General features: G+C 43.5%; 1 protein-coding gene across 4 annotated transcripts; it reads left to right on the forward strand.

Annotated features, from left to right (window-relative positions):
- The first annotated feature begins 139 nt into the window (after positions 1-139).
- On the forward strand, positions 140-26,222 carry pacsin3 (protein kinase C and casein kinase substrate in neurons 3). 4 transcript variants are annotated; one of them, XM_041055195.1, is made up of 11 exons: positions 140-572; positions 6,050-6,115; positions 13,842-13,942; positions 14,233-14,389; positions 14,615-14,850; positions 15,171-15,326; positions 16,409-16,584; positions 18,112-18,232; positions 21,811-21,953; positions 22,991-23,160; positions 25,274-26,222. In XM_041055195.1, the coding sequence occupies exons 3-11, from the start codon at positions 13,889-13,891 to the stop codon at positions 25,387-25,389; spliced, it is 1,329 nt and encodes a 442-aa protein (XP_040911129.1). In that variant the 5' UTR covers positions 140-572; positions 6,050-6,115; positions 13,842-13,888; the 3' UTR covers positions 25,390-26,222. The 4 variants fall into 4 exon arrangements, with proteins under 4 accessions (XP_040911129.1, XP_040911047.1, XP_040911209.1 ...); XM_041055113.1 differs by lacking the exon at positions 6,050-6,115; XM_041055275.1 differs by lacking the exons at positions 140-572; positions 6,050-6,115 and adding an exon at positions 9,859-9,972.
- The last annotated feature ends 966 nt before the right edge of the window (positions 26,223-27,188 follow it).

Below are 27,188 nucleotides of genomic sequence, written 5' to 3' on the forward strand. Positions count from 1 at the left end.
TTCTTAGTTTGATTTATATTTATAGTTTATTAAACTAATAACTAATGTGGCCTGTTTTGTTTCCGGTGGTCCGTAAAGGCAGCACGGAGCGGCGGCTCAGACAGTGAAGGGTTAAACCGTGTAAGAGGATGAATGGAGATTGTGGTGAGAAGCGTCTGATTACACAGAGACGCTGTGCGGGCATCGGAGGAGGAAAACTGCGGCTCGGTCTCCTCTGAGGAAGACAGCACACTTTATTTTATTTCATTTGAACTTCTTGCTCAGGGAAAACTTTTTTTTTCTAACTTTTTAACCGAGGAGAGCGGGAAAAAGAGCCGAACCGACGCTTAAACCGTGGAGGATTTCAGGGCTTCTCCTGGTGTAAATGGCCGAGGGGGGGCCGACGGATGACCGCGGAGGAAACTAGCGACATGTCGCAGTTTGTGGAGGCTTAAAAAATAAAGCAGGAGCACAGCGGCTTATTTATTTAAAACGACGACACAGGTCTGAATATCAGGCTGCCGGGGGGAGAGCGGCTGCAGCTCCACGACCATTTTGGTTTTGGTTTGTTCCTCCAGGCCGGAGAGAACCAGGTAAGCGACCTCACCTGTCTGCCATCAGCACGCGCTGACACCTGTGGGATTGTAAACCCGTGTTATATTTACATGTTTACGGTTCTAACGCTTCATGACGAGCATCAGAAACAAACAGCAGCTTCTGGTTCGGTAGAAAAGTTCAGGAAAAGTTTAAAGATAAAGCGGAGACATGATTGTGAGGTTACTGTTGTGAGAGGGTGCTGCACACCCTGCTCAGAGCCTTCACACGGTTTAAAACACACTTTCATGGCGATGAAACCATTATTCTGTTGGTGAAAACACAAAGAAATAGACCACATTGGAGCTGGACCAATGTCCAGGCCCAGAACCACTATACCTAGATCTGTCATCAGGTCTAGATCAACCCAGAGAAGCTAAACAATGTTTAAGACATTGTTTAAATTTATTTATTTATTATTTATCAACTATTTTCTAGCTAAACAAGTCTAGACAAAATATTTTTTCTTTTGTTTTGTTTTTTTTTTTAACTCTGATCTAGACCTGGTCCAGTGTTGGTATCAAAGGAGTTTTCCCAAATAGAATAAAGGTTTCACAAAACTGAATAAACAATCTTCAAACGCTCCATGTTTATCTAGTCCAAGTCTAACTATAGTGGTTTTGGATCTGGACCTGATCAAGTCTAGATGGTAAATGGTGATTTACAAAAAAACTAATGTCACAAACAGAATAAAGGTTTCACAGATCTGAAACTGTGGTTTTAAAAGTGTCGGAGCTTTAACTGTTTAGTCTGACACCCTTTCACAATCCGTCGTCCTGTAACATCTTTCAGGTTTCCCTGAGCTTTCTGCTGAATAAGAAACTAACAACTCTCTCAACTAAAACCCAGCAGTATCTATGTTAGCTTGAAAAGCAACTCGATTGTACTGTTACCAACATGTGGACTCACACAAAACATCACAGGGTCATTCTCCTTTTATTTTTACCAGTTCAACATCCCAACGTCGCACAATTTAAAGCTACTTCGTGTGACTTTTGACCAGTAGGGGGCAGGAAACCTCTAAAACGCACTACAGACCTGCGTGGTTGTTGACACAGGCCTTTCTCAGTCTGCGTTCATGTCTGGTCTTATGTTCCTGTGAAACGGCGTCAGTCACCGCTCAGAACCGGCTCCGAACTGTCCGAGTTCTGCTGTTATTTCACGTTCTTCTCACAGCAGCCACATGGATTTATCCGAATAATCCCGATGTTTTCAGAGAGGACGTGAATCTGGTGTCTCTGTGGAGTTTTCACATACGATGTTGATCCAGTCCAGAGCTGAAATATAATATTTGCTGCTGCCAGTTTGCCTGAATTAAAGTTAGATACATGTTTGTATTGGATATTACAACAGGGCGTCCTCTGTGGACCAGATGATGTCCATCAGGCACAGGACAACATGAGCATCCCAGTGTAGTTGTGTTTTTGTCCATCTGATTAATTTAAGTCCAGTATTCACTCTTCTTCTGTTGAATGTTTGTTTTTTTTTCTCACCAGCCGGAAGCTAAATAAATAATCACACAAACAAGTCGACTGTTGGAAAATAGAAACCAACGTGAACCATCCGAGCAAAACTACAAATTAAATGTGAAATGAAGCCAAGAGATTCATCATGTCTCCCTTTAGAAAAAGACTATTTCAGATATAAATTTGAAATAAAAAGAGAGAAGCAGTCAAAGATTTGATGGTGAAACGCTTCACAGAGCTACAGATTTAGGTTTGACACTAGAAATGACCTTTTCCCATCACATGACGTGATTCAACAGTATTAAAGATAAAAACTGTGTGATGAAGTTTAAGAAGGTGACTCTTAAAAATCCCGGTAATGTGCTGTAATCCACCAGTTTCTTCTTTGTCATGTGTTTTGGTTTTGCATGATAATGGGAACATCATTTCATGATGGTTAATTCAGGGCCCGTTTGAAGACTTTGAGTCTGTGACAGTTTACAAACCTCAGACATGACCTAAAAATGTTTTGTGACTCTGCAGCACATGTTGGAAAAAGAGAATAATTACCCAGTGCAGAGTGAACACAATCAACAGTCGCTGATTTCTAACCACTGAATGTTTCTTCGGATGTGGTGAAGTCCTAACAGTTAGCGGCCTGTTGGCTAACAGAAATCCACATGGTGGACCCCCCCCCCCCTCCCACCCACCCCTGCTTTAGGCTGCAGATCCTGTCAAACAAGTGGAATTTCATGGAAACGTGAAATATGTCAGTGCAGAGCGTAAACTCCCTCCCGTCTCTCAGCTGTCCTCTGGTTGGTCCACTTATCTGCTCGTGCGCAGGTCATCCTGGGACACTGGGATTATTCCTGCATGCTGCAAATACACCAACTTTTTGTTTAGAGCAGGTGCCGCGGTTTTATTTTTGTCACATCCTTTGATAAAACCCAGCTGACTGTACGAGAAGCCTTTTAAAATGGTTCAGATCAGTTTTGTGCCCCATCAGTATTCTCTCCTTTTATGATTCGCTGTTCACCAAAACTAATATTTATTATTCACAGTTAGTTTGGAAACATTGATTAAGATCTTTTTGATATTTTGCAGTTACAAGAATTCCTGAAATAACCTGTTTACTCCCTAAAGTACTGCCCTAAATACGTTTACAGATCTGATTCTGATCGGAATATTTTAAGATAAAAACAAAGCATAAATTAAATCTAGAAATTAATTCACTTTCAGTTTACTTAAAGAGAAAAGTAGTTTCCTGCCACTTCTTTATTTCTCGTATTTTAAAGCAGGACTGCAACAGTTATTTTCATCATCATCATCTGAGAAGCTGAAACCATCAAATGTTTGTGCCTGTGCGTGAAAAACCACTCAAACCTTTAATTCATTATCACAATGCTGATTTAATTTGTTGATCTGTTGGTCAGAATCGTTTCAGCTCTGTTTCTTTTATAAAAACCTGCCGTCAGGAACCTTTGGTGAGAGGCTGCGTTTGATCAGTGAGTCCTGGCTTTTCTGTGCAGCCTCCTGCAGAAACCAGGCTTCATGCAGTCGTACTGGAATCAGATGTGAACAGCAGGCGAAGCAGGTTCTGGGTTCGTGTTTGGCAGTACCGCCCTCAGCGTGCAGCAGGTTGTGCCAAGCTGTTCGAGGCCCGCGTCCTGTTTTTGTAGACTGTAGGTTTCTGTGCAGAGCTGGGGGGGGAGCGGGCACGGAGGCGGGCCTGGCCCAGCGTGGCCTCACTGATGTGGTTCTGGTTAGAAATGAGCTGCAGGAACAGCTGTGTGTGTGTGTGGGAACAAGGCTGAGTTGTCCCTTTCTCTGACTCGCTCTCTGCTCTGCTGTGCTCCGCCCCTCCGTGATCTGCTTTCGTTTTTGTTTTGTGTCCTCGCTTCGCCTCGACCAGAGAATCCTCACATGGTTTGCTGTCAGTTAGACACGTCGCCTCGGGCTGTCAGGCGTCACAGGGATGAGATCACCACGAGAGAGAGAGAATGAAATGTTGAGTTTCACATGAGCTGCATCAAACATCACGATGTACCTGTTAGTATAATGAACCCAAAATAAAAAGGTCACGGTTCTTCATCCTGTTTGATCCCAGTCATGATTCTGGTGGAATTGGTAGAATAAAAGGAAACTTCAGGCCTGTTGAAGGATCTTTTGTGTGGGAAACACTTATCATACAAATCTGGACCAGTTCTCTGTCAGCAGCTGTTGCAGTGATGTGAGGATCAGACTCAGGAGACTTGGAGCTTTCAGGCAGTGTATAATGTGAAGGTCGAGTCCAGTTCAGACCAACAAACACCTGACGTAGAGCCAAAGCATCTCACAGGTGTATTTTAAAGGTTAAGTGGTTGTTAAATGTGCTTTCATAAGATGCTGACAAGAAACTCTTGAGAAATCACCAATGATCTTAAGGATATGTTGACTAACAGGGCTGATTATTTTCATTATCAATGAATCTGCTGATTATTTTCTCAGTTAATCTGTTTGGTCTTTAAATCATCAGAAAACAATGAACGTCACGCTATCGCTGAGAACGAGGTGACGTTATTAGAAGTCTCGTTGTGTCCTGACAAACAGTCCCACAGAAAATTAATTTACTTTATCAGAAGATCAAGAAAAGCAGCAGATTCTCACGGCTGAGAACGTGGAACCATCAAATCGATTATCAGAGTAGCTCCTGAATGATTCTCTTCTCTTTCCACTAAATGATTCATTTACTTATTACTCCAGCTGTAATGACAAAGGAAGCAAACACATTTATTATTCTTTTCAATCAGAATCATCTAATAATTAAAAAACGACCTATGACTCACGTATTGATAGGATAGGTATTGATAGGATATTGACCACATATCATGTATGTTTGACAACACATGATCCTATTATTCGTATTTAAATTAGGATTTAATAAAAAATGTGACTCAGATATTTTCATATTTACTGTTGAAGCCAGAATGAGCGGCTCTTTACTTTCAGCAGGTTGATGCTGTGACATAATGAATCACCATCGTTTGCACCATCAGTGGATGAAGCATTAAAATGAGGCGAGTGGATGTTCATCCAGCCTCCGTGTCATGAGGCAGCTTGGCGGTATCTGATGTCGTGTTTGTTACTAACCAGTTGGACTCATTGTTTGAGCTCTGAGGACAGAGGGTGGGGGTTGTCGACTCTGGCTCAGGAAACATGCGTCGTTCAAAAGTGAAACTGGTGTCAGATGAGAGCAGGTCGTGCACCAAACTCAGACCCGGCTGAGATATTCAGCTATCACTCGGGTTCCAAATAAAAACTAATCAAACAGGTAAACTGCATTTCCTCATGTATGTGTTTACTGTGTCATAATTAAATGAAAAAATGTTAAAAAGATAATTATTCAGCTTTTTATCTTTGGGAAGAAAAGGGAAATATACAGTTAGTACAGTAGTATGTATTGTGTTTTTTCTGTTAAAGTAAAAAGTTTTACTGTGATTGATTAAACACGTAACGAGTGAAGTGATTTGTAGTAAACTGGCTCATGCAAAACCACCGTTGTTGTGGTGTTTTTAAAACCTGACACTCCCGTCCCAACTCATTGTCCCGGCAGGTAATTTTAGAGGTGCGAGTAAACTGCTCTGACCCCCTCGCCGGTCCCTGGGCTGTGTTCATTAGCCTTCCACCCCGGGCTCCATGTGTGGCATTTCACCACGACTCCCAGAATCTGCCACCTCCCAGTCAGCATCCAGGCTGTATATAACGGGCAGCTGGTCTGAACGCTGTCTGAAAAATCTGACTGAACGCCGTGTGAATGCTGACTGAACGCAGTGTGAACGCCGACTGAACGCTGTCTGAAAAATCTGACTGAACGCCGTGTGAACGCCGACTGAACGCTGACTGAACGCCGTGCGTCTGCAGGGGGATCTAACCGCATGCTAACCTGCCTGCTGCGCCACTGTCTAACAAGCCTCTCTGTGTTTTTCCCTTTTGCTTTCGCATCTGCTCCTGAGGGATCCTCCTCTCTCCGTCTGTCCCTTCTCGTCTCTCAGGCCCGCGGAGACAAAGGCTGTCTTCTGTTTGGACATCTGTCCGTCTCTGTTTTTGTCTCTGATAAGGTAAGTCCTGCTGTCACTCTGGGCTCTGCTCTCTCTGTTGTATATGTTCTGTTTATGATCACGCTCATTGTTCTTCTGTCGCCTAATAACAGAACTGTGCAATTTAACAAGCTGCATCTGTGATTCAGTGTCCACCTGCTACCAGCTGCTTCTTCAAATCCTCACATTCGAAAAGCTGAAAACCAAAGAATGTGTTTGAAGAACGACAGAGATGATTGGTTCATTATGAGAAGCTGGTGATTAACTGTCAGCCAATGGTTGCAGATCTACTCTAAGGTCTAAAAACATCCTCTGAAGTGTGATGGAGCCTGACCAGATGCTTCACATCAGGATTTTGGAGTTAATGTGGTGGTTTGTTTGTTTGGTGGGGAATGAAAAACGTACTGGTTTTATTTCACTCTGGATCAGGTTCTAATGTGTTGAGGGGTTTTAGGACTTTCACCACATATTTCGTCACCGCTCTGTGATGTCCGTTTACGCTGTCCTCAGTCATGTTTCCGTTTCCTGCGAGGAAAAGGAAAGTAATTGATTTAATAAACCGATTAAAAGTGTTGATGGATGACAAACGTAATTCTACCTTTTGGGAGTCATAACTGTTCAGGTTTAGCGAACAGTTTGATCTGTTTTTCTGCTCTGTTGAGCATATTTTCACATTTTTGTGTCCCTTCATATTGTTCCTGGACACTGTGTTAGTGGGTTTACTGTTGTGTGGTTGTGTTGCTGTAAATGACAGCAGCCTGGGAGCATGCCAAATTTAACTTCCAAAGCCTGTTGACTTGACAGCGCTGGGTGTGTTGGCAGGGACTTTTTCCTCTCTGCATTGTCGTCGTCTTCTACCTCAGCATGTGTGTGCTGGTGTGTTTGCTAACCCGGCACATGTGACGCCTCTGAGGCAGGAGGAGCCGCGAGGATCAGGTCCCGTTGGCATTTTAGTGAAGCTTCAGCCGCAGCTGAAGCCACGACACTGCGGTGGGTTTCAACATGGAAACAAGGCTCATAAAACAGCTTGTGGTGAAGAAGCGATTTATTCCACAACAGCACATTTACATTTGAAATCGATCTCACTCCCTCTCTGAGGATGGACACTCACCCGTGATGCGGTTTATTTTTGCCAGCGTCCATCATTTTGTAATCATTGTGAGCATGTTTATCGTTGTCTGTCTTTAAACAGTGAGTCTCTCCTGTTGGACAGACACACACACACACACACACACACAGCAGCGCTCTGGTACACAGCTGGTTCTCTGGTATACAGCCAGCTGTTGGCAGAGTAACTGCAGCTGGAGCAAAAAAAAAAAAAAAAGTATCTCATAGTGCTTCTGTTTATAGATGTTTGGAGCCTCCGGGTTTTGATGCATACCTCCAGACCCTCACAAACTGAAGCTCTGCTGGAATGCAGACGCAGCAGAGGAGCTTACAGGCTAATGCTCGCGTCGCTCTCCACAGGCTTGATACGTAGAGGCACATAGACCCGGGCCTGGCTGCAGGGGAACTGCTGCTGTACATTAATCAGATTAATGACTGTGAGTTTTCCAGTGGAGCTTATGAGGTCTGGACTGGCCTCTCTATCCGTCACTCCCTCCTCATCCCTCCCTCAGCTGGTCTCTCCCCTGCTCCTCCTCCTCCTCCTCCTCCTCATTGGCCTGACCCACTTCTCTGTAAACCAACAACCAGAATCTCCTTCTGTCTCTCCATGACTCTCTCCATCTCCCTCTCTCTCCTACCATCACCCACCTCTTTAGCAGCCGTGTGTTAGATGCAGATCTCCGTTCAGCGCCATGTTGTTCATGTTTGTGTTTGCGAACAGAGATGAACTGTGATGTTTAAAGTCGTGAAAACTGAAATGAACTGAATCGTTGTGATTTTACCTTCAGCAGAATTCAGCTCCAGCTGCAGAAATCTGACGCACTAACACAGATGATAGACATTTTGAACTAAGTTGATTATTTTGAGACATTCAACTAAAAACTCTGTAACTTGCTACTAGCGCTGAATTGATCAGTCGATTAATTGAACTATTCTGATGATGATTACTTTGTCATACAGGTTAGAAACTGAATATCTTTGAGTTTTTGAACTGTTGCTTTGACGCAGCAGCAGACGTTTGAAGAGGACACCGGAAATTATCGTTATCTTGGAGAACAATGATCTGCAGGTTAATCGATAATGGAAACAATCATGTTATAAAATTGTGAAAAAGTCTGCCTGTTTTCCAAAGTCTTGTTTCGTTTGATAAAGAGACCTAAACATGCTGAGTTAACTAATATAAGAAGATCATGGGAATCATAAAATATTCCCCTTTGAGAAGCTGAAACCAGAAGATTTCAACACAATTATTGAAAATTGATTATCAGAATAGTTGCTGATGATTTTTCTGTCGCCATTTTTCTGTTGAAGGTGGACGATGACGTCCTGATTCTTTATCCTGTTTACAAAGCTCTGATTTTCTGTCAGGGAGCACAACACCAGACCTTCAGGGGATTGTTTCAGCATTGATTGTTTGATCTGAAACGCTAAAGATTTTTAGCGAACTGTTCCTTTTAATATGGAGCTGTATAACCACACCTCAGCACACAGGCACAGAGAGAAGGTGTAGAATTCTGTTGTTAAAGTCATTTGATATGTGATTTATTTATTCTGCTGGTGTCCGTGTGTCTGCGTCTGTATTTACACATTTCTCCTTCTCTGATTTGAGCTCGACAAACCAGCTCCACCTTTAATCCCTTAAAGCTGTGTTTTGTTGCTGTGTCGTGGAAACAACATCAGAAGCTTCCTGTGTGTTGCTGTGCGTTCAAACTTCCTCCCTCTCGCCGTCCTGCTGTGTCTCTTCAGCTCATAAACGTCCGCCTCTGTTTCACATTTCTTTTCCACGCTGAGGCGGCGAGCAGCTCTCACCTCATCCCAAACAAACTGACTCCATGTTCCCCTTCTCTTCCTTCGTCTCATCGAATCACAAACTTCAGCCTCTGATTCCTCTTGTCTTTCAGTCTTTCACAGCCTCATTCCTTCCATCACTTTTGCCCTCTTTTAACAGTCCTCCTGTTCTCTGTCGGTCGAGCCTGACAGGCTCCTGGCCTGTTTCGGATCAAAGATCAACCTGTAGTCTCTGGATGCTGTCAGATGGTTAATGGACTAAAGGAAAAATGAAACCCAGGGTCGCACTGACACAAACGCTCTTAAGACAAAACAGAACTGTGATGGAAAACAGTTGGAAGAGTTTTTATTGTTGGCTGAGTTTTTTTTTTCTCTTATGATCAGAAAAAGCTCGTCACAGCTAAGTTTGTACCGTCTGCTGCAGGACTCCCTGTCTGTTTGGGGACGGATCAGACGTCTCCCTGATGACTGAGGACTGCATGAGGGACAAGAATGTAAACATCGAAAGTGCATAAAAATTTAAAGATACAAAGGCACAGATCGACCACAAATATACACAAAATGACCACAACGAGAGACAAAACGACTAAGCGATGAAAAACGGCCGCACACAGGTGTTTTTGCATCAGTTTGGGGGCCTTTGACAGGACTGTGCCCAGGGGCCCATTGTCTCATAATCCATCCATGTTTGTACAGCTCCAGCAGTGCCCTGACCTCCAGGATGGTCTGCGTGGTTTGTCTGTGTTAGAGTGTGTGTCTGTGTGTGTTGCAGTGTGTGTGTGGGGTTAAACTGAGGGGACTGAACCCAAGTTCACGATCAGTGACCGGGGCAATGTAAACAACCTCAGAGAGCACAAAACAGTTCTCAGAACAGCACTTTCAGCCGACCGTCTGTTCATGGTGATACTCCTCAGGCCGCTGAGAAGAATTAAAGGACTTAATGGCAGAATAATTAATTGGGATTATTTAATGGCATTTTTAAAGTAAGTATTTCAACAAGATGCCTTCAGCTTGAAATTCGGTTCAGACGTTTGTGTTCCCCTGAGGTTTCAATTCATGACTGACAAGATGCGACTTTATTTGTCTCTCGAGGGACAGTTCGAGGCAGCAAATCTTCAAACGAAGAACTAGACAACTCACCTACACACAGAGAAACAATCCAAAAATAAAAAAAAGAGTTAAAATAAACAGGGATCTGTATCAGTGGCCACTCCATATCTGGCCAACAAACACCACTAAGGCACTCTTTGTTCAAGTCTAATGGCCCCTGGAATCAAACCAAACTTACTTCTATCTGTTTTACACACAGGCAATCTGAAAGACATTCCTGAAGGCATTAGCTGAGAGTAATCATAGAGCACATGTGTGAGGTTATTGATAATCTTTTGTGCCTTTTCAGGACGTGGTCAGTATTAAGCTGTTCTCAGGATCTTTGTGTTGTGCCGGTCATTTCAGAGCTGAGGTTAACAACACCCCACAGTCAGGAAGAAAACGAGCAGATAAAAGAAAAGGTTCCAATATGGATGAACTGTAACGAGCTTGGTGATTACCTGACTTTTCCTTTATCGTCATCATGAGTAAAAAAAAAAAAATTGATTGTTATTCTGATTTATGACCACAGAACTACAAAGGTAATGGCTCTCCCATCACCCTCAGCTGTACTTCGTGTTCAGTGCTGATCAGCGTGTTGGCACACTAACGTGTTGGTCAGAGATCTTTAACCCGGTCACTGTTACGTGTTCAGCATCAGCTTGTTGACACTGTCACTGCGAGCGCGTCAGAGCTGCTTAGCCTCGTTTACTTTAGGTTTAAGTTAAGAGTTAAAATACTAGTGGAAGACTGAATGTACGGGTTTTGAGAATCAGCCTCCAGCACCTGAAACACGGTGCTGCGTGTGTTCCAGTGTGGTCGACTGTGTGTGAGCGGTGTGCAGTGAAATTGTTGATGAGTGTCTGTTCTCTGTGTCTCTGTGGTGAAGCGTCTGCACACCTCCAGCAGGTTTGTGCAGCGAGAATACGAGTGTAGGCAGCCAAAGCAACGTGCTTTCAATGAGCCGCACCCTGATACTCACACTCACACTCACAGACACACTCACAGACACACTCACAGACACACTCACAGACACACACTGCTGTCCTGTAGGTTATAGGAGCAGTAATTAGTGATCCGTGGTGAAGTCGGTCTTCTCATACTCACTCATGTTCCAGCATGCTGGTGGCAGATGTTTCTGCTATTAGCATACTTACCACTTATGTGTGACACACACCCACACACAAACACACACGGTCGTCCTTCTGTTGCTTCCACCTGTGCCGTACAGTCCACACACCGAGGAGAGGAAATTAGAGCTCAGCTGTCTGAGGGGGATTAGCAGACATGTCTGAGAGGTGTGATGTGCTGCTGTGTTGTTGAGCGTCATCGTTCGGTTTGATCCTGAAAGTCACACGTCTCCCCAGACGCCCGCAAAACACACCCACCCTCAAAGACACACCTACACGGACATATTAAAGCTGGTCTCTTTCATTCAAGGCTCATCCTCACGTTAGCAAGCAGCACGAGTACGTGCACGCTCCGTCTCCTGTGGCTGGCCGGTCCGTCACTGCTGACTTTATACTGTAGAGTTTCTTTAGACCGACTCCCACGTTGTTCCCTGCAGAGTTCACCAAGGCTACTGTAGTGCACGGCATTTAATTTAACACCAGCCTGCTCCCAGTGCATAGATCAGCCGCTGTTATTCTGGGAGACAACTGGTTATTTACAGTGAGAAAGAACATTGTGAAACACAGGGAGGAGGAGGAATAACCGGGAACTTCTCGCAGGTCCAGCTTTGCTGTAGAGTCTCGTACAGAAGCCGTTCAAACCTCAGATCGCAGAGAGATAAAACCTCAAAAATCAGGTTACATAACAGACATGTTTCTACTAACTGTTCTGGAAGAATCCCCCTTAAATAGTTAATGACTCACTTAAATTATAATTATATTCACACAGTATAAAGTTTAGATGCTTGGAGCGTATCTGATTTATGGATAAAACATGTTTCTCTTGTCTCTTAACTCCTTATAATTAAAAATAAGTCGATTCATCGTTTGTCATATACCAGAGAAAACTGAGTGTCTTTGGGTTTAGGACAGTTGGTCAGACATTTGAAGACGACACAGGTCTGGTAATCTCACTTCACTCTGACTTCACACATGCAAATTATTTTTATTTCCAAACTTTTCATCTTCTATGCAGAAACGTCCCAGTAGTAGTAGACGTAGGTAATATCTGGCAGTGGTTGTTGAAAGAGTCTGAGTGTGTTTTTAGCGTGTGGTGGAAGATGAGCAGTGACTGTGAGGCGCTGACCTCAGGGGGGAGATCATCCCACCTCTGTGGAGTCAGAGAGAAAATGCTTCATTCACCGTTTGCTGCTCAGAGGACGAGCTGCACTCAGCCTGGAGCTGTGGCATGTTTTCCTCTCAGGTTGTTGTGTCTGCCACAGGAAGCTGCCCGGCCTTCAAACGCGGTTTTGTCCAGTGGGAGGACGGCAGGGAGGAAGTGGCTGTACGTAAGTCAGGTCATGGTGAACTGTGGACAGGGTTCATCAGCAGAGTCACGGCCCCTCAGGTCGGGTTAGCGTTAAACTGAAATTAAATTGCTTGTTTCTTTGGAGACATGCATTCAAATGTTAGAAATTCATATTGTATATGTATTTATATGCTTTGGTTTAATGATTTATTGGCTGTCAGGTCCTGTGTTCTACCTTAATACACACCTTTAAGGTTACAGCGCAGGTGTTGTTGTCTTCAGGTTGTATCTTGTCCCTCCTTCTGTCTCAGCTTGAAGAGGTGGAGACATCAGACAGTTAAAAATGATTTGTATGTGCGAGTTATTGTCAGAAGTGATTTGTGCATCTTCCCCCTGATGAATGAGACCCATTGTGTGCATTCGGGACTCGCTGACACACATTCCTGCCTCAGTAATGGAGCGGATGTGTCCGGGCAGGGCATCAGTGTTTGTCGCACACACACAGTCCAGTTGTGTAGAGAAGGAAAACTGGGCAGCGACCTGGAGAAAACGGCTCTGTGGGCAGCCGAGCGGCCGGGAAGACTGTGGCTTTCTGTGTCGGCTGGCGTGGAGCTGCAGTTTGCCCGAGGCCCAAACTGTGGAGACACACTCACCTCAAGGCCCATTTATTAGCTGTTCTGGAGCTTTGGGTAATATCACATGATCTTCCTCACCAGATGAAGTTTTCCCTGCCTGTCGTGGAGATGTAGATGTTCAGACTTACAATTTTGAGCATTTAAAGGACGTCTCTTCCAAGTTGGTTTAAAAGTTAAGGTTCAGCGTTCATTCCTGACTTCTTGGAAACAAGTTGACAAAAAGAAATCAAAAAAGTGTGGTATTTATGGTATTTGTAAGTTTTTACCGGTCGAGGAAAGTCTTGACCCATAAAGCCGAGATGTTTCGGCCCCTGTGCTGCATTGACTTTTATCGTTAAATCGGGCTCTCATAGGTCCCACTGGGAAACTTTAAAGTTCTGTATTATTTCCATTTGATTCTGTTGTTTTACTTCTTTATTCTGTTTGAAAGGTGGCAAAAATCTAACTGACACAAGTCAGTTTTCCACTGCAGGAAGTTTCCTCAGGGAAAAGGAAGCTTCTTTCACCCCTGTTTTTGTTCGTCTTACTGGGAAACTATGATGGATCTTGACGTCTGTTTATGTACTGTTTTTCTCTCACCTACATCATTTTCTATTTTTTGCTTAAAAACTGGGACATAATGTACAGGTGTACAACTGATGCAGTGTTTATCTGAAATCAGCTGCATGTAATAGAATTTGAAGGTTTTCTGTCTCTCTCCATCTTTCCAGTCTTTTCTGTAGCCGCCATCATTCCGTGCTGTAAGGCCGACCCCAAAATGTCTTCCAATGGAGACCTCAGTGACCTGGGGAGCTCTGACAGCTTCTGGGAGGTACAGCAGAAACACACACACACACATACACAGTAGTCAGATGAGGCACTGTGTTGGTCTGCAGCCTTTAGATAGAGACAGGGACACATAATGAGTCCCTGCTGACAGACTGTCTGCTTCACAGCCCTGCATGTGGAAAAAACTCCACACCTTTAATTCCTCAGTTCCGTCTGTCCTCTTTCACTCTTTTCATGTTAAATCTGCTTCACTCTTCTCTACATGATCAGCAAGCAGTGAATTATTGTTTCTGTGTCCTCACTCTTTGCGTGTCTGTGTGTGGGTCTCTGCAGCCGGGAAACTACAAAAGGACGGTGAAGCGGATAGATGATGGCCACCGGCTGTGCAACGAGCTGGTCAGCTGCTTCCAGGAGAGGGCGAAGATAGAGAAGAGCTACGCTCTGCAGCTGAGCGACTGGGCGAAGAGGTGGAGGGGCGTCGTGGAGAAAGGTCAGTAAAAACTGTTCATATATTACTTTTAGCTCTTTGTTTTAACCATTTATCCGTTAGTTTGAACTATTTGAACAGTTCAGCTTGGCTAAAAATGATGTTTGCCGGCTTCTTTTTGTTCTTTAAACGTAGTGTTCAGATGTTAGATTTGACTCTAGATGAGCAAATATTTGATTTTTTTCTTTGTCTTTTTTGTTTTAAGAAACTCACTCTCTTCTTCCTCAGGGCCTCAGTATGGTACTTTGGAGAAGGCGTGGCATGCCTTCATGCAGGCGGCCGATCGGCTCAGCGAGCTGCACCTGGAGCTGCGGGAGCAGCTGGCGGGCGAGGACAGCGAGAAGGTGCGCAGCTGGCAGAAGGATGCCTTCCACAAGCAGATGATGGGAGGCTTCAGGGAGACCAAAGACGCAGACGACGGCTTCCGCAAGGCCCAGAAACCCTGGGTCCGCAAACTGAAAGAGGTGAGAACCGCCTGAGCGGTTTCTGAGGGCGGTCTGTAGCACATGCCTCACCTGTAAGTTTCCACATCATGGTGGCCGCTGTGCACACTAAGGTGACTTAATGGAAATTACAAATTTATGCACAGTTATGCACTGACCTTAGTGGCACATTAAGGTCAGTGTTTCATTTTGTATGTGGAGTTTTTATATGTTGAGTCTCTGCGACAGCACATTAATTTTGGTGACAACATCTTCTTGGGGTGTGGGAAACTGTGATGGACTTTTTTACCATTTTACAGAACAAACGAATTAGTTGAGAAAATCATGTTTCGTGTCTGAAGGTGGAGTCCAGTAAGAAGAGCTACCATCAGGCCAGGAAGGAGGAGTGGACAGCGGCTACCAGGGAAACGCATGCCAAGGCTGACCCGTCCAAGTCTCAGGAGGAAGTCCGCAAATACACGGCCCGGGTGGAGCGCTGCAGCCAGGAGGCCGAGAAAGTACAAAGCTCACATAACACACACACACACACACACACACACAGACACAGAGTCCCATGCGGAGCTCCTCTTGTAGCAGTGTGGGTGTGTCGGGGAGTCCAGAAAAACATACCTGTGTGTGTGTTTTTGACTTTGAAACATGACCAGACTTGTCTCCTCTGTTCTCCGCTCTGCACAAACCCGACGGCAGAGGAGAAGCTGCGGGTGCTGAGGAGGGAAATGATCAACCGAAAACAGGGAAATCCTGAGACAAACTCAGGGTCAGTCGGGACGCACGAGCTGTGTCAGGCAACCGAGGAGGAGGAGTGAAATCCAGTGTCATAGTTTGTCTGTTACATCACTAACCTGCTGGTGGCTGTTGACCTGTCCTTCTCTGTGGGGTTCAAAGGTGATCGCGACCTGAACCGACCTGAGGAGGATTACACCCGATACAAAGCGCAGTCGACCTGAGTAGATATTTACACAAAGAGAACACAAGCACCGACAGCAGCATGATTCTCAATTAATCTGTCAATTAACCAATCAGTTAATTTGAGCAGAGAAGCTACACAATATGTTCAAGGAGCAAGTGTAAAGCTATAGAAACAAAAATAATTTGTTTTTTTTATGCTTCAGAAACAATGATAAATCATTGAAAGTCCTGTTTCCACCTCCTGCACCAACAATAAAACATTCTGTAGAGAGATGGACGACAAACAGAGAAGAGACAACATTTAATATCTGTGAGTCAAATTCCAAAAAAACACAGTTTTCTCTGCAGTGATTGTGATTCACCACGTGATCACATCCACTCAGGTCCATTGTTGGACACGTTGACACAAAGACAGAGACCAGCAGCAGTAAAACGAGACCCTGGTGGACCTGATTAGACTGGGTAGCTTTGGACTCGGCCTGACTTGATTCTCAGGTCGGGGACAGCGCCGAGCAGTCTCTCAGTTTGATGTCTGAAAATTTAGACACCCTACTAAACGATGACATGGGGCCACATTTATATCTCTTTCTGAATGGGAGATGACAAAGGGTTGTTCAGTAGTTCAGTGTGTGTGTGTGTGTGTGTGTGTGTGTGTGTGTGTGTGTCGCAGGCGAAGGAGCGCTACAAGAAGGCGCTGGAGGAGCTGAACCGCTGTAACCCTCGCTACATGGAGGACATGGAGCAGGTGTTCGACCTGACGCAGGAGGCCGAGCGCAAGAGGCTGCGCTTCTTTAAAGAAGTCCTGCTGGACATCCACACGCACCTCGACCTGTCTGCCAAAGAAGGGTAGGACACACACATACACACACACTCATGTACATCCACATACAACCTCAGAGAACAGAGGGCGATTAGATGGCTGACGATCCTTAACTCAGGGTGAAGGCATGCAGATGTCATGGTTTGTGAACATGTGTGTATGTACACAGGAGTTAATAGAAAACTTGTGCTGTTGTCCATTAACTACTGAGCCCTCACTCTGTTCAAACAAGCCGTTGTTACGATGGGAACCCTGATCGGTAAAAGTCTAATAAGATCTGTGTCCAAATATTGAACAGATTCACCTTTGTCTAACTCTGTGAAGAGAAACCTCACCGTGACAAGATTTTTTACGTGGGAATGTAGAAGTTCTGCCTTTATTTAATTTTTCTACTCAAGTTCTACTTTGGTGTGAGGTGGTTTCTTCTTTAAAAATCAAAGCCATGTGCAGGTTCCTGACCCAGACCAAATAATGAAAGACCACCTGGGCCTCCTACAGTCACCTCAGTCCGAACCCAGAGTCCAGACTCTCAGACGAACTTTAGTTTATGGAGTCTCTCATTAGCTGAAGTGAATTTCCATCCATGAGCAGCGGTTCCCAACATTTTCATCATGTGACTCCTTAAAGTGTAGGTTCACAGCTTTTTCAAGTTTCTTAATACAGCTCTCACCTCGCTGTGTGTTCATTGAAAGATTGAAGATTCAGATTCAGAGTCTGAGTTGCACAAGTTAAGAGAGTATCTGTCGACGGTTTGTTCTTTTCATATCAAATCTAAGTGTAAACACAGCAGCATGCAGCTGATAATGCCGACTAGAAAATATGCAGCATACAATGGTCTTATCTGAAATTCCACCTTTAAATGGAGGTTTCAGGATTTAAACGGCCCAGCCCCCAGAATACACAGTGTAATCAGGAACCTGCTGCAGTAAATATAACATGCAGGAAATGAGCACTGTACTTTCTTATTTTTTTTAAAAATCTTGATTAAAGGTGGAACATCTTGCCTTCTACCTGTGTTGAAAGCTGCACTAATCAGTATTTTTATGTTAAGAAAGAATGAAACGAGCAGTTTTCAGCTCAGCAGCAAACAGCAGACACACACAGTCAGAGAGCAGCTGGTGAACATGGTGCAAGAGACAGATATTTCCCTCAGGAGCTGGTGGAGACCAAAAACAGAGCTAAAAGAGAGGGAACACTGGACTTAGATTCATCAGATGGACATAAACACAGCTTCACGTGAATGAATGATTGAGCATTTGTTTGCCAACAACTTGCAATTACCGATTTTTAATTTCTTTTTTTTGGCATTGGAAAGTAGTGAACACAACTTTGTCATATTACTTTTTACAAAGAACATTCTCTCTTTTATTTCTACCAACTCCTGAAGGAACAATCTGACTCTTCAGCTGCTAAATGCTCCATTGAAAGTAATAATATCTGTATATTCTATGATAGAGATAATAACATCTGTCTGGAAACAAGAAGGATTAGAAAAAGCATCATGACAAATGTTGGGGGTGGATGTGATGATTGACAGTCACTGTGTCCAACAGGTTCAAAGACCTGCACCGGGACCTGGGTCAGACCATCCGATCAGCCAGTGACTCTGAGGACCTCAGATGGTGGAGGAACACCCACGGACCGGGCATGAGCATGAACTGGCCGCAGTTTGAGGTGTGGACAGACAGACATGCACGCCAAAAAAACACACACACACACACTTTATTTCAATTCAGACTTGTGGTGTTTATGTAACTTCATTCATTCATTCATTTTTTTTCAAACATCTTGATGAAAACAAGAGCACTGTGCAGGACTGCAGCAGTTCTGTGTAGTGTCTGTCTGTGTGTGTGTGTGTATGTGTGTGTGTGTATGTGTGTGTATGTGTGTATGTGTGTGTGTGTGTGTGTGTGTGTGTTTATGAGTTTCAGAGACACAAACTGAATATTTAACAGGCTTCCAGTGAAAGCCTTGTTGTGCGACTGAGAGCTCTGAGTGGGGTCAGGAATGTAGGAATACACACACACTCACTCTCACTCACACTCACACGTACACACAATACACACACACACTCACACGTACACACAATACGCACACACGCACACACACAGGTTTATGTAGTTGTTGGTGGAAATCTACAGATCTGACGCTGCAGATGGGGCCAGTAAGGACAAACAAATATTTACAGATACAAAAAAGAGTCGAAAGCTGTGTGTGTGTGTCTGTGTGTGTGTGTCTGTGTGTGTGTCTCTGGGTGTGTGTGTATGTGTGTAATTGAAATTTTCCAGTATTCTTTTCAGATCACACCCTCTGAGAAATGTCTCATGTGTCTGGGATGTAAACAAACATAAAACAGGATTTTCTTTTCTGTCAAGCTGCTGTTTTAATTTGCTTCCTTTTTGTTCGTGAAACAGACATGAAGCAAATTAAAACAGTTAAATCTCAAAAACCAAAGTATAAAAATGTCACATTCATTCTTGTAGGCAGGCTTTGTGCCCAAATATTTCTTGGCTGGGTAGTTTCACACTCCAGTACGGACTGGAGAGCAGTATCTTCTGCCCCGCTCTCTGCAAGACAGCACACTCATGAATTTCCCAAAATGCCAAACTCTAAAAAACATATTCACACTGACAATAACAGGAAAACAGTCAAGTCTCTTTTGTTTTTGCTTCTTTCAGTTAAATGATTCTTTGTCAACAAAATGAAACCAACTGTGAAATTGCTCATTAGTGCCACCATCTGGTCAGGAGTGTAACTGCATGGATATATTAGCTGAAGCAGTGCAGTTAAGAATTTCTTTGTATTTGATCACCTTCTCTTTTTTTCTCTGGTTTGCAACATTTATTATTGTATATAATATAAATATATTATTTCTACTGTTTCTGATTGTTCCCAGAGATTTAAAGATTCCACTCAAATAGATTAACTTAAGAAGTCTGGGACATTCAGGTCCTGGTTCTCTCTGTGGTCACTGACCTTTGTTTCAGTTTGTTTAATAATTCTACCCACTCAGTCAAATCACTGTTTTCTAATTGTACAGTGTTAAATCTGAACACACCATTTTCATGAGCATCGGTTCTTCCTCAGAGTAAGTTCTTTCATTTGTTTGGCGGTTTTGAGAATCCGGTCTGAGGATGATATAACTCGGGTGTTTCCACACCCTCTTCACACACTGAGGGGATCGTTGTGGATCCTGTATTGTCCCGTTTTCTGTCTTTGAAAAGATCCACAGACCCTATTGTCAGGTCACAGTAGAGATACAATCATCTGGATTCCTGCCTCCCGCCCTCCACTTACTGTTGGCAGCTACACATTGGCTTTGTGTGTGTGTGTGTGTGTGTGTGTGTGTGTGTGTGTGTGTGTGTGTGTGTGTGTGTGTGTGTGTGTGTGTGTGTGTGGGAGATCCTCAAATTTCAAATCATACAAAGAAGATGACACCTAAAACTTAAAATGCAGAAACTGCAGCTCAGAAAGTCGGTTTGAAGATCTGAGATGTTTCAGGTCCATTTGTTGATGTGTAAAAATCCCACTGCAGGTTGAAGGTGTGTTCGTACAGAACCTGCTCTGAGCAGTTTATTCAGACTGAGCTGTGTTTGCTCCTCATGTAAAGATCTTTTTGGCCATCTTTTATTAAAATAATTTCCTAATGATTTCCTGATATTTACGAGGATCATATGAGGAAATGGAAAGTGTTGGTTGCTGCAGTTAGACTTGATGATATATAAGGATCCAGTTAGTGGCTCCAGCACAGGGACTCTGTATGGACCAGATAGTCTGTTAGATTTTGGAGCATGTTCCTGCAGAAAGTTGCGTATTAAAGAGGGAAAACTGATTTGCTGTAACATCTTAACATGTTAAGCTAACACCAGAAATGTGGCAAAAAAAAAAACATGTTGTGTTGATAAATCTGTGCAGATTAATGAGCTGACTTTTTTTTTTAAACACGACAAATCTACAACAACCCATAGTAGAAACTTCGTACTGATGCCACAGGTGCTCCACATGGAGAAGACGGTCTGATTAGATTTAGTTAGTTAGTTTGTTTAGTTTGTTTGTCTTGCTGCATATATTTGCATATTAATGAGGTAAAAAAGATTTTTTTTTAATTCTATTAGCTTTCTTGATGACAAATTAGCAGCACTGTCAGGATGTGTTTTTAATTATTAACGGTGGGATATAAGGAAATCCAGGTACCTCTTGTGCCAGTGTGAGAATCTTTGCTGCACAAACAAAGCGAACAGTATTTAGCTTCACCAGTTTTTCCAAAATTGAAAAATAAGGAGGGAGAGGGAGGGAGAGAGAGGGAGAGGGAGGGAGAGAGGGATGTTGGCAGAAAGAAATGAATCTCCTCTGTCCTCTGAGGAATCTCCTGGCGTTCCCACAGCACCACTGACACGCAAACAGAGAGCCATTGTCCCAACGCACACACACGTACACACACACATACACACACACAGGTTTGCCTTTCTATACTTGTGAGGACTCTCTGTCATTATGTTCATTCATAACGTTAAGTTTAATTCTGTCTGTTTCAGAGTTGAACCTCAAAAGTAAAGGTTCTGAAAAAGCGAGGAGCAGTAAACACTCTGTTATCTTCCTGTCTGAGAGCTACATATTGTGCATGCAAGCTGTTAAATCTGTGAGGACACAAGACACACAGGACACACAGGACATACAGGACACACACACACACACACACTCCTCTCCTGTAGCACTGATAGTTTGGAGTTTGTTCTGTGCTCCACTGAGACTGTAAATACCAGTAACTGTATCCCCAGCCACCTACTTCTGTCAGCACCATGTTATTATGGCCAAATTATGGCTGTGTGTGTGCATGTGTTTGATCTTATAGACGCCATTGACTATCTACCACAGGGCGACTCACCAACAAGACCAAAAAAACACTTTTGCTTTATTGTCTCTGCTTTTGATCGGATCCAGATCAAAGCCTGTTGTATAATTTATAGAAGAATGAAAGTTGCTCAGTTTAATGTCAGGTCTCATTTTAATTTAAATTTTAATTGGGAAATATTTGTGTGTGTGTGTGTGTGTTTGTGTTGTGTGTGTGTGTGTGTGTGTGTGTGTGTGTGTGTGTGTGTGTGTGTGTGTGTGTGTGTGTGTGTGTTAACGTCGCATCTGAAGCAGATGAATAAGTTTAACAAATTAATTAGTTTCACCACAGTTTGACGCTGAATTTAGTGAATGACAGGATAACTCTGTGTGTGTGTGTGTGTGTGTGTGTGTGTGTACAGGAGTGGTCTCCGGAGACGAGTCGCTCCATCAGCAGGAAGGAGCGGGGTGGACACTCTGAGGAGAATGTGGTCACCCTCACAAACATCGTCTCCTCAGGCAGAGACAACGTCCCGCCGAGTCCTATCACCCTGGACACCGGCAGGTAGGAGGACACATCCACGTCTACAGCAGTCGTTATCACCACGTTTCGTTGTAGGACTGGATTCATCGACTGGTTTTCTCAGTATGACCAAAGTAATTCTTTGTTTTCCTGAGTTTGTTGGAGGAGGTAAAGTTTGAAAACATCACATACCTGTGGGCTGTTCAGCCGAGTACAGTATCTGTATCTGAGCCGTGTGTGTGTGTGTGTCAGAGATAGAGGCAGTCTGTAGTTTAGTTTGTTACCTTGTCGTCACCCTGAGGAGTTCACATCCTGTGCATAACACACTCTAATTAGTAGCTAGAAAGCTGACTGTGTGTGTGTGTCCTTGTTATCAGATTTAGACACTGTTCACACGCCTCTAACATTATGTTTTCTCAAAAGCAGCAAACATTTGGCTGTAAGTCGCCTGCTCTGCTCCTTCATTGAATCCCATCCTGTTCCCAAAACTTAGAACAGGTTCTGCTTCAAATCCTTAAAACGTTTTTGAAAACATCAACATTTTGTATTTTGAAAGAACTGAAGAATGAGAGCAGGATTAGGGGGTAATTACCCCAGGGGCAACTGGTCTTCACGCTGTGAAACTGTTGGTCCACATAGTTTAATAAAGCTGCTGAGACTGTTCTTGGACAACAGAAGGTTTCTCTTGCACATGAGACAGGAAGCTGTCACATTACACTAATCAACTGTCCATCTCTATTAAAACTGTGGAAAGTCCAGACCAGATTTAAGACACATCAGATATGTCCCTCTCTGAGTGATCAGATCATTTCAGTGTTGAATGGATGCTTTTACACATCTATGCTTTTTTGAGAACAGAGAGAAAAGTTTATCAGTGTAAGTGTGGAAAGATTTTTACACAGAGACCAAATCAGTTCAGTTTTTATTTTGTGAACTAGTGATTCGAGTGCTTTAGCCTGGACAGATGGACAGTTTTCCGATGAGACGGCGATCGCTGATCTCCGATGTAACGCCTCCCTGATGTCTGTGTCTGATTTCCTGCCTCTCAGTCGCCTCCTCTTTCCTCTCTCCTCTCTCAGGGTGAAAGATTACTCTTCAGACTGGTCAGACGAGGAAAGTCCTAAGAAGGTGCTGGCGGTGAACGGCGTGGGGGAAGGGGAGGACGAGGAGGAGCAGGTAGAGGGGGTGCGAGTCCGAGCGCTCTATGATTACATGGGCCAGGAGGCTGATGAGCTCAGCTTTAAAGCAGGTATTAACCCTTACTAATGCTGATAGATGGGAGGCATCACGGGGGGAGGGGCGGGGTGATTTTTGGTTGATTGACAGGTCTTATTTTCTTGTCGATTGTTTCCTCATAAAATTTGCAAAAATTAAAAGTCAACAAGAACAAAACCTGTTCACCTGTGATGCCTCGTCTTAACACGTTGACACACACACTCATGTCAAACACGTTGTTTCAGTCATGAGTTCTGATGATTAAACGCAGTAGGACTGTGACGCAGCGGGGACCACACCCAGAAAACACACTCATTGCTTCTTTCCTCGGTCTGCATGTCGGTCGCTGGACGTTTGTGGATTTTGCGTAAATGATTTTGTCTGAGTCACAGAAACGAATCAGCTTTTGTACAATGAATAAATGAAGAGAGGTGAAACAGAATCTGATAAAACTTCTTTATCAGCTTCTCTCTTTAGTTTCCACCTGTGTTTACAAACAACTTGTGAAGCTGGAACAAACTTTACTTTATTGAGCTTTAAAGAAAATATTTTTCTCCTCCTCTAAAGTTATATTTAAATTCTTTTAACGATATAAAACTGACTTATTTCTGTGACCTGACATGAATCATCACTGCATCAGATCCACATATAAAATTGCTGATAACATGAGAAGTGTGTGTGTTCTTTCACTGCATGATGTTTGGAAGTAAAAGCATTTTAAGTTTGTCTCCGAATGAATTTTAAATCAGAACAGACAAACAGAAAGGCTGCGCTTTTATTTTGATGGAGCAATTTGCTTTTCCAGTTTTCGTGTAAAACTCGAGCTTTATTAAAAACTTAACTCTTCTCACCCAAGAACCCAGAACTCACTGGTATTCCTGCTGGAAATAAAACCTGCGCTGACTGGTTTTATTTTCCTGATTCACCGGATGTTTTGAAGTCTATCTGAATATTGAATATTGCTGCTGTGTGGTTCATCCTAACTTGAGGGATTATCATAGAATAATCACTCAGGTAAGTCCAGTCAGGTCAGCTGCTCAAAAGGAAGCAGTTCTTTTCAGTTCTTTTCAGCTCTTTAATTAAAAAGAAAAAAACTTAAACACTAAAAAAAAAAGGAAATAAATGGAGGCTGACAAATCTCTGCATTGACTCTGTTGCTGAACTGATCGTGAAAACACCAGATGATGGTACAGGCACAAAATGAACATCGAGTCTTACTTATGTCTGTTATGTAGGTTGTGCTACCGCCATGAAACTTCTCATTGTAGGTCACATGACACATGGTCGTCACATTTACATCCTCCTCAAGCCACTGAATCAGGGGGAATATGAAGATAGAGGGTGGAGGTGGTTCAGATAAAAAATAAATCTATGTATATGAAAGTGTTTGGCCTGAATCGGTGAAAGGAATAAAAACCAGAATTCACACAAGGCATCATGGGTCTGCGAGTAACAAGGATTGTTTTTAGCGTCTTTATCGTCTTATTTATTTATTATTTACTGAGACAAGTTTTTCTGGTGAGACTGCTGAGTCCTGAAAGATCAGCTGGAGAACAGTGGAACATTAAAGACGTGGATTTAAGTGGGCTGTACTTATAATAAGGAAATTAGGAAAAGTGAGCGCTGATGCGCTTTAAAACCAAAACAATGAGCTAAAAGAGGCTGTAAAGAGTTGCTGATAATTTGCTTTGTGTGCTCGGTGTGGTGACTCTTCTCAGCAGGAGGTGGCTGGTTGTGTTTTGCTGTAAAGCCCTGACCTGGTTCAGTCAGTCCTCTGTGGGCGGACGTGCTTCGTGGGGAGTTAGAAGGACACCGAGCTAATGGGACCTGATGGGACCACAGAGGGAGAGACCTCAGTTTGGCAAAGCTTAGCCCAGCTCAGCTCTGCTTAGCCTGAACCAGGACCCGTGGCCAGATTTACCTCCTGTTAAACTGGCAGGCATTTTAATAAAAGATTATTTGTTTGGGTTATTTTTTTAAAGCAAAAATGTCAAATTGTAATTGAATGAATCAATATAAACCAAACCAGTTCACCTGTGTGAGTACAGATGACCTCTTCTCCTCCAGTTTCCATCACCTCAGTCATGAATGCTTCCTGCAGGCTTTTAATTTGACAGTGTACTGACTTCCCATCCTCTTCCTTCCAGGCGAGGAGCTGCTGAAGCTGGGTGAAGAGGACGAGCAGGGCTGGTGTAAAGGACAGCTGAGCAGCGGCCAGGTCGGCCTCTACCCCGCCAACTACGTCCAGGTGATCGCGTCCTGATGGACCGCCCCCCCCGTGGTCATCCAGCCAATGGTACAACTACACTCAAGATGCCAGGACATATAGACACGCCCTCTGTGAAAACAGACAGTCTTTGGTGACTCACTGTAAAACCCGTCAGCGAGTTTGTTTTTGTTGTTTTTATTGTTATTTTATTATTTTTTTCTGTTGTTTGAGCTTTTGAAATCCAGCCAGTGGAAAAGTTCGTTGAAAGGCTGTTTACTCAGCCCGAGGTCAGCGACGTTGTAGTTGGAAAGAAGCTTTACGGGCACAGAGAAAACTCCGGAGGCCTGCAGCCGTGAACAGACATTAGACTGTAGAAAAACATGGACGCAAGTTCTGTAACGCCGCCCATGGATTTCTGACAGGTCCTGGATTTTGGTTTTCTGCTCGCCGCCAACATTTTCAGTTACAGAAGACAGAAAATCCACATTTAATCAAAGACGACGACGTCTGAGCGGAGCTGAGGAGGCTCAAACGTCTGTCAGTCAGTCAAACACGGGCTCCTCTTTAAAGAAACACTTTGACATTTTGGGACATTCACTTATTCACGTCCTTTTTGAGTTAGATGAGAAAATCAATACCTCTCAGGTCTCACATAAGGCTAAAGACCCATCTTTCCAAACTTTATGCTAAGCTAAGCTAACCAGCTGCTGGCTGCGTCTGATCTTCTGAATAAGCTTATTTCCCAAAATGTTGAATTATTTTTAAGCCTTGGTATTCTCATCATTTATCAGCTCATTAGAGAAGTGAAATAAACTTCTTGTGGGGTAAAAAAAAAAAACCTGAGATCTGGGATGTAGTTTGGAGGAACTGCAGCAGGAGGCGCCTCTTCGTCGCCTCCTCTGCTCAGCCGTGGTGGTTGCTGCTTGAATCGACGAGATGACTGTCAGTGCCTTAGTCGATGAGGCCGGAAATGTGCAGCACCAACCCGCTGATGACCTCCAGTCTGATCCCAGTAGAAACCAGCAGATCTCCTGTTACCTGGACGTTATAAAGTTTTAACTTTGAATGTGCAGGCAACACTTGGTCACGCTCATAACAGTAGGCTTTGTTTATTTTGTAGATGTTTAGGCGTCACACTGAGTTCACTTTCTTTCCTTTATTGATTATTTTTTAATGTGATAGGTGATTTTTCTGTACAGGAAGCATTTTTACACTCAGCTTAATAACTTTCTGATTTATTTTCCTCTTTAATTTAGCCAGTCGTTCTTCATTTGAAGCAGACTCACTGAAGCAGGGAGAGTTAACAGGCTGTTGGTGATCTCTAACCTGTGGAAGGTGGTTTGTTTCCAGTTTGTTTTACTGTGCTGGGACGATGAAGCGCACACACCTCAGATGTCTAAAACGAGAGGTAATATTTTGTCCGGTTTTGCTTTTGCATGTTGAAGTTTGTGGTTTGTGTGTGAGGGAGCGTCCTCTGATCTGAGCACGGCTACAGCTAACCCACGTAGACGTCCGAATAATGAGAGAGATAATAGAGAAACTAACGCTGCTGCTTTAGTCTTTGCTTTTTCATGTACAGTTCAGAAAGTGGGAAGCATCAATAAAGAGCTTTCTACACCTGGAAGTTTTACAGACTTTCTTTTGTTCTCAGGTTGCTTTCATTCAGTGCTAATTAATACAGTATCCTGCATAAACATCAGGTAAGTACATCATAGTATTGGGAAGTGGGAGGAACTGTTTCATGAGCCTGTGGTTCTGGAAGTAAAAGTCCAGAAACAGTAAAAGTTTTTAGAAACTCTGGGTGATCATCATTTCAAAATAACGGACAGAACATGGTTTCTCAGAGGTTCTTG

Source organism: Toxotes jaculatrix, chromosome 1 (genome assembly GCF_017976425.1).
Source record: "Toxotes jaculatrix isolate fToxJac2 chromosome 1, fToxJac2.pri, whole genome shotgun sequence".
Classification (NCBI taxonomy): Eukaryota; Metazoa; Chordata; class Actinopteri; family Toxotidae; genus Toxotes; species Toxotes jaculatrix.

Bases quoted from the DNA above. Each gene is read 5' to 3' on its own strand.
- pacsin3 (XM_041055195.1), top strand. From the start codon at position 13,889: ATGTCTTCCAATGGAGACCTCAGTGACCTGGGGAGCTCTGACAGCTTC. The intron at 13,943-14,232 runs GTACAGCAGAAA...GGGTCTCTGCAG, and splicing joins GCTCTGACAGCTTCTGGGAG to CCGGGAAACTACAAAAGGAC. The intron at 18,233-21,810 runs GTGTGGACAGAC...GTGTGTGTACAG, and splicing joins TGAACTGGCCGCAGTTTGAG to GAGTGGTCTCCGGAGACGAG.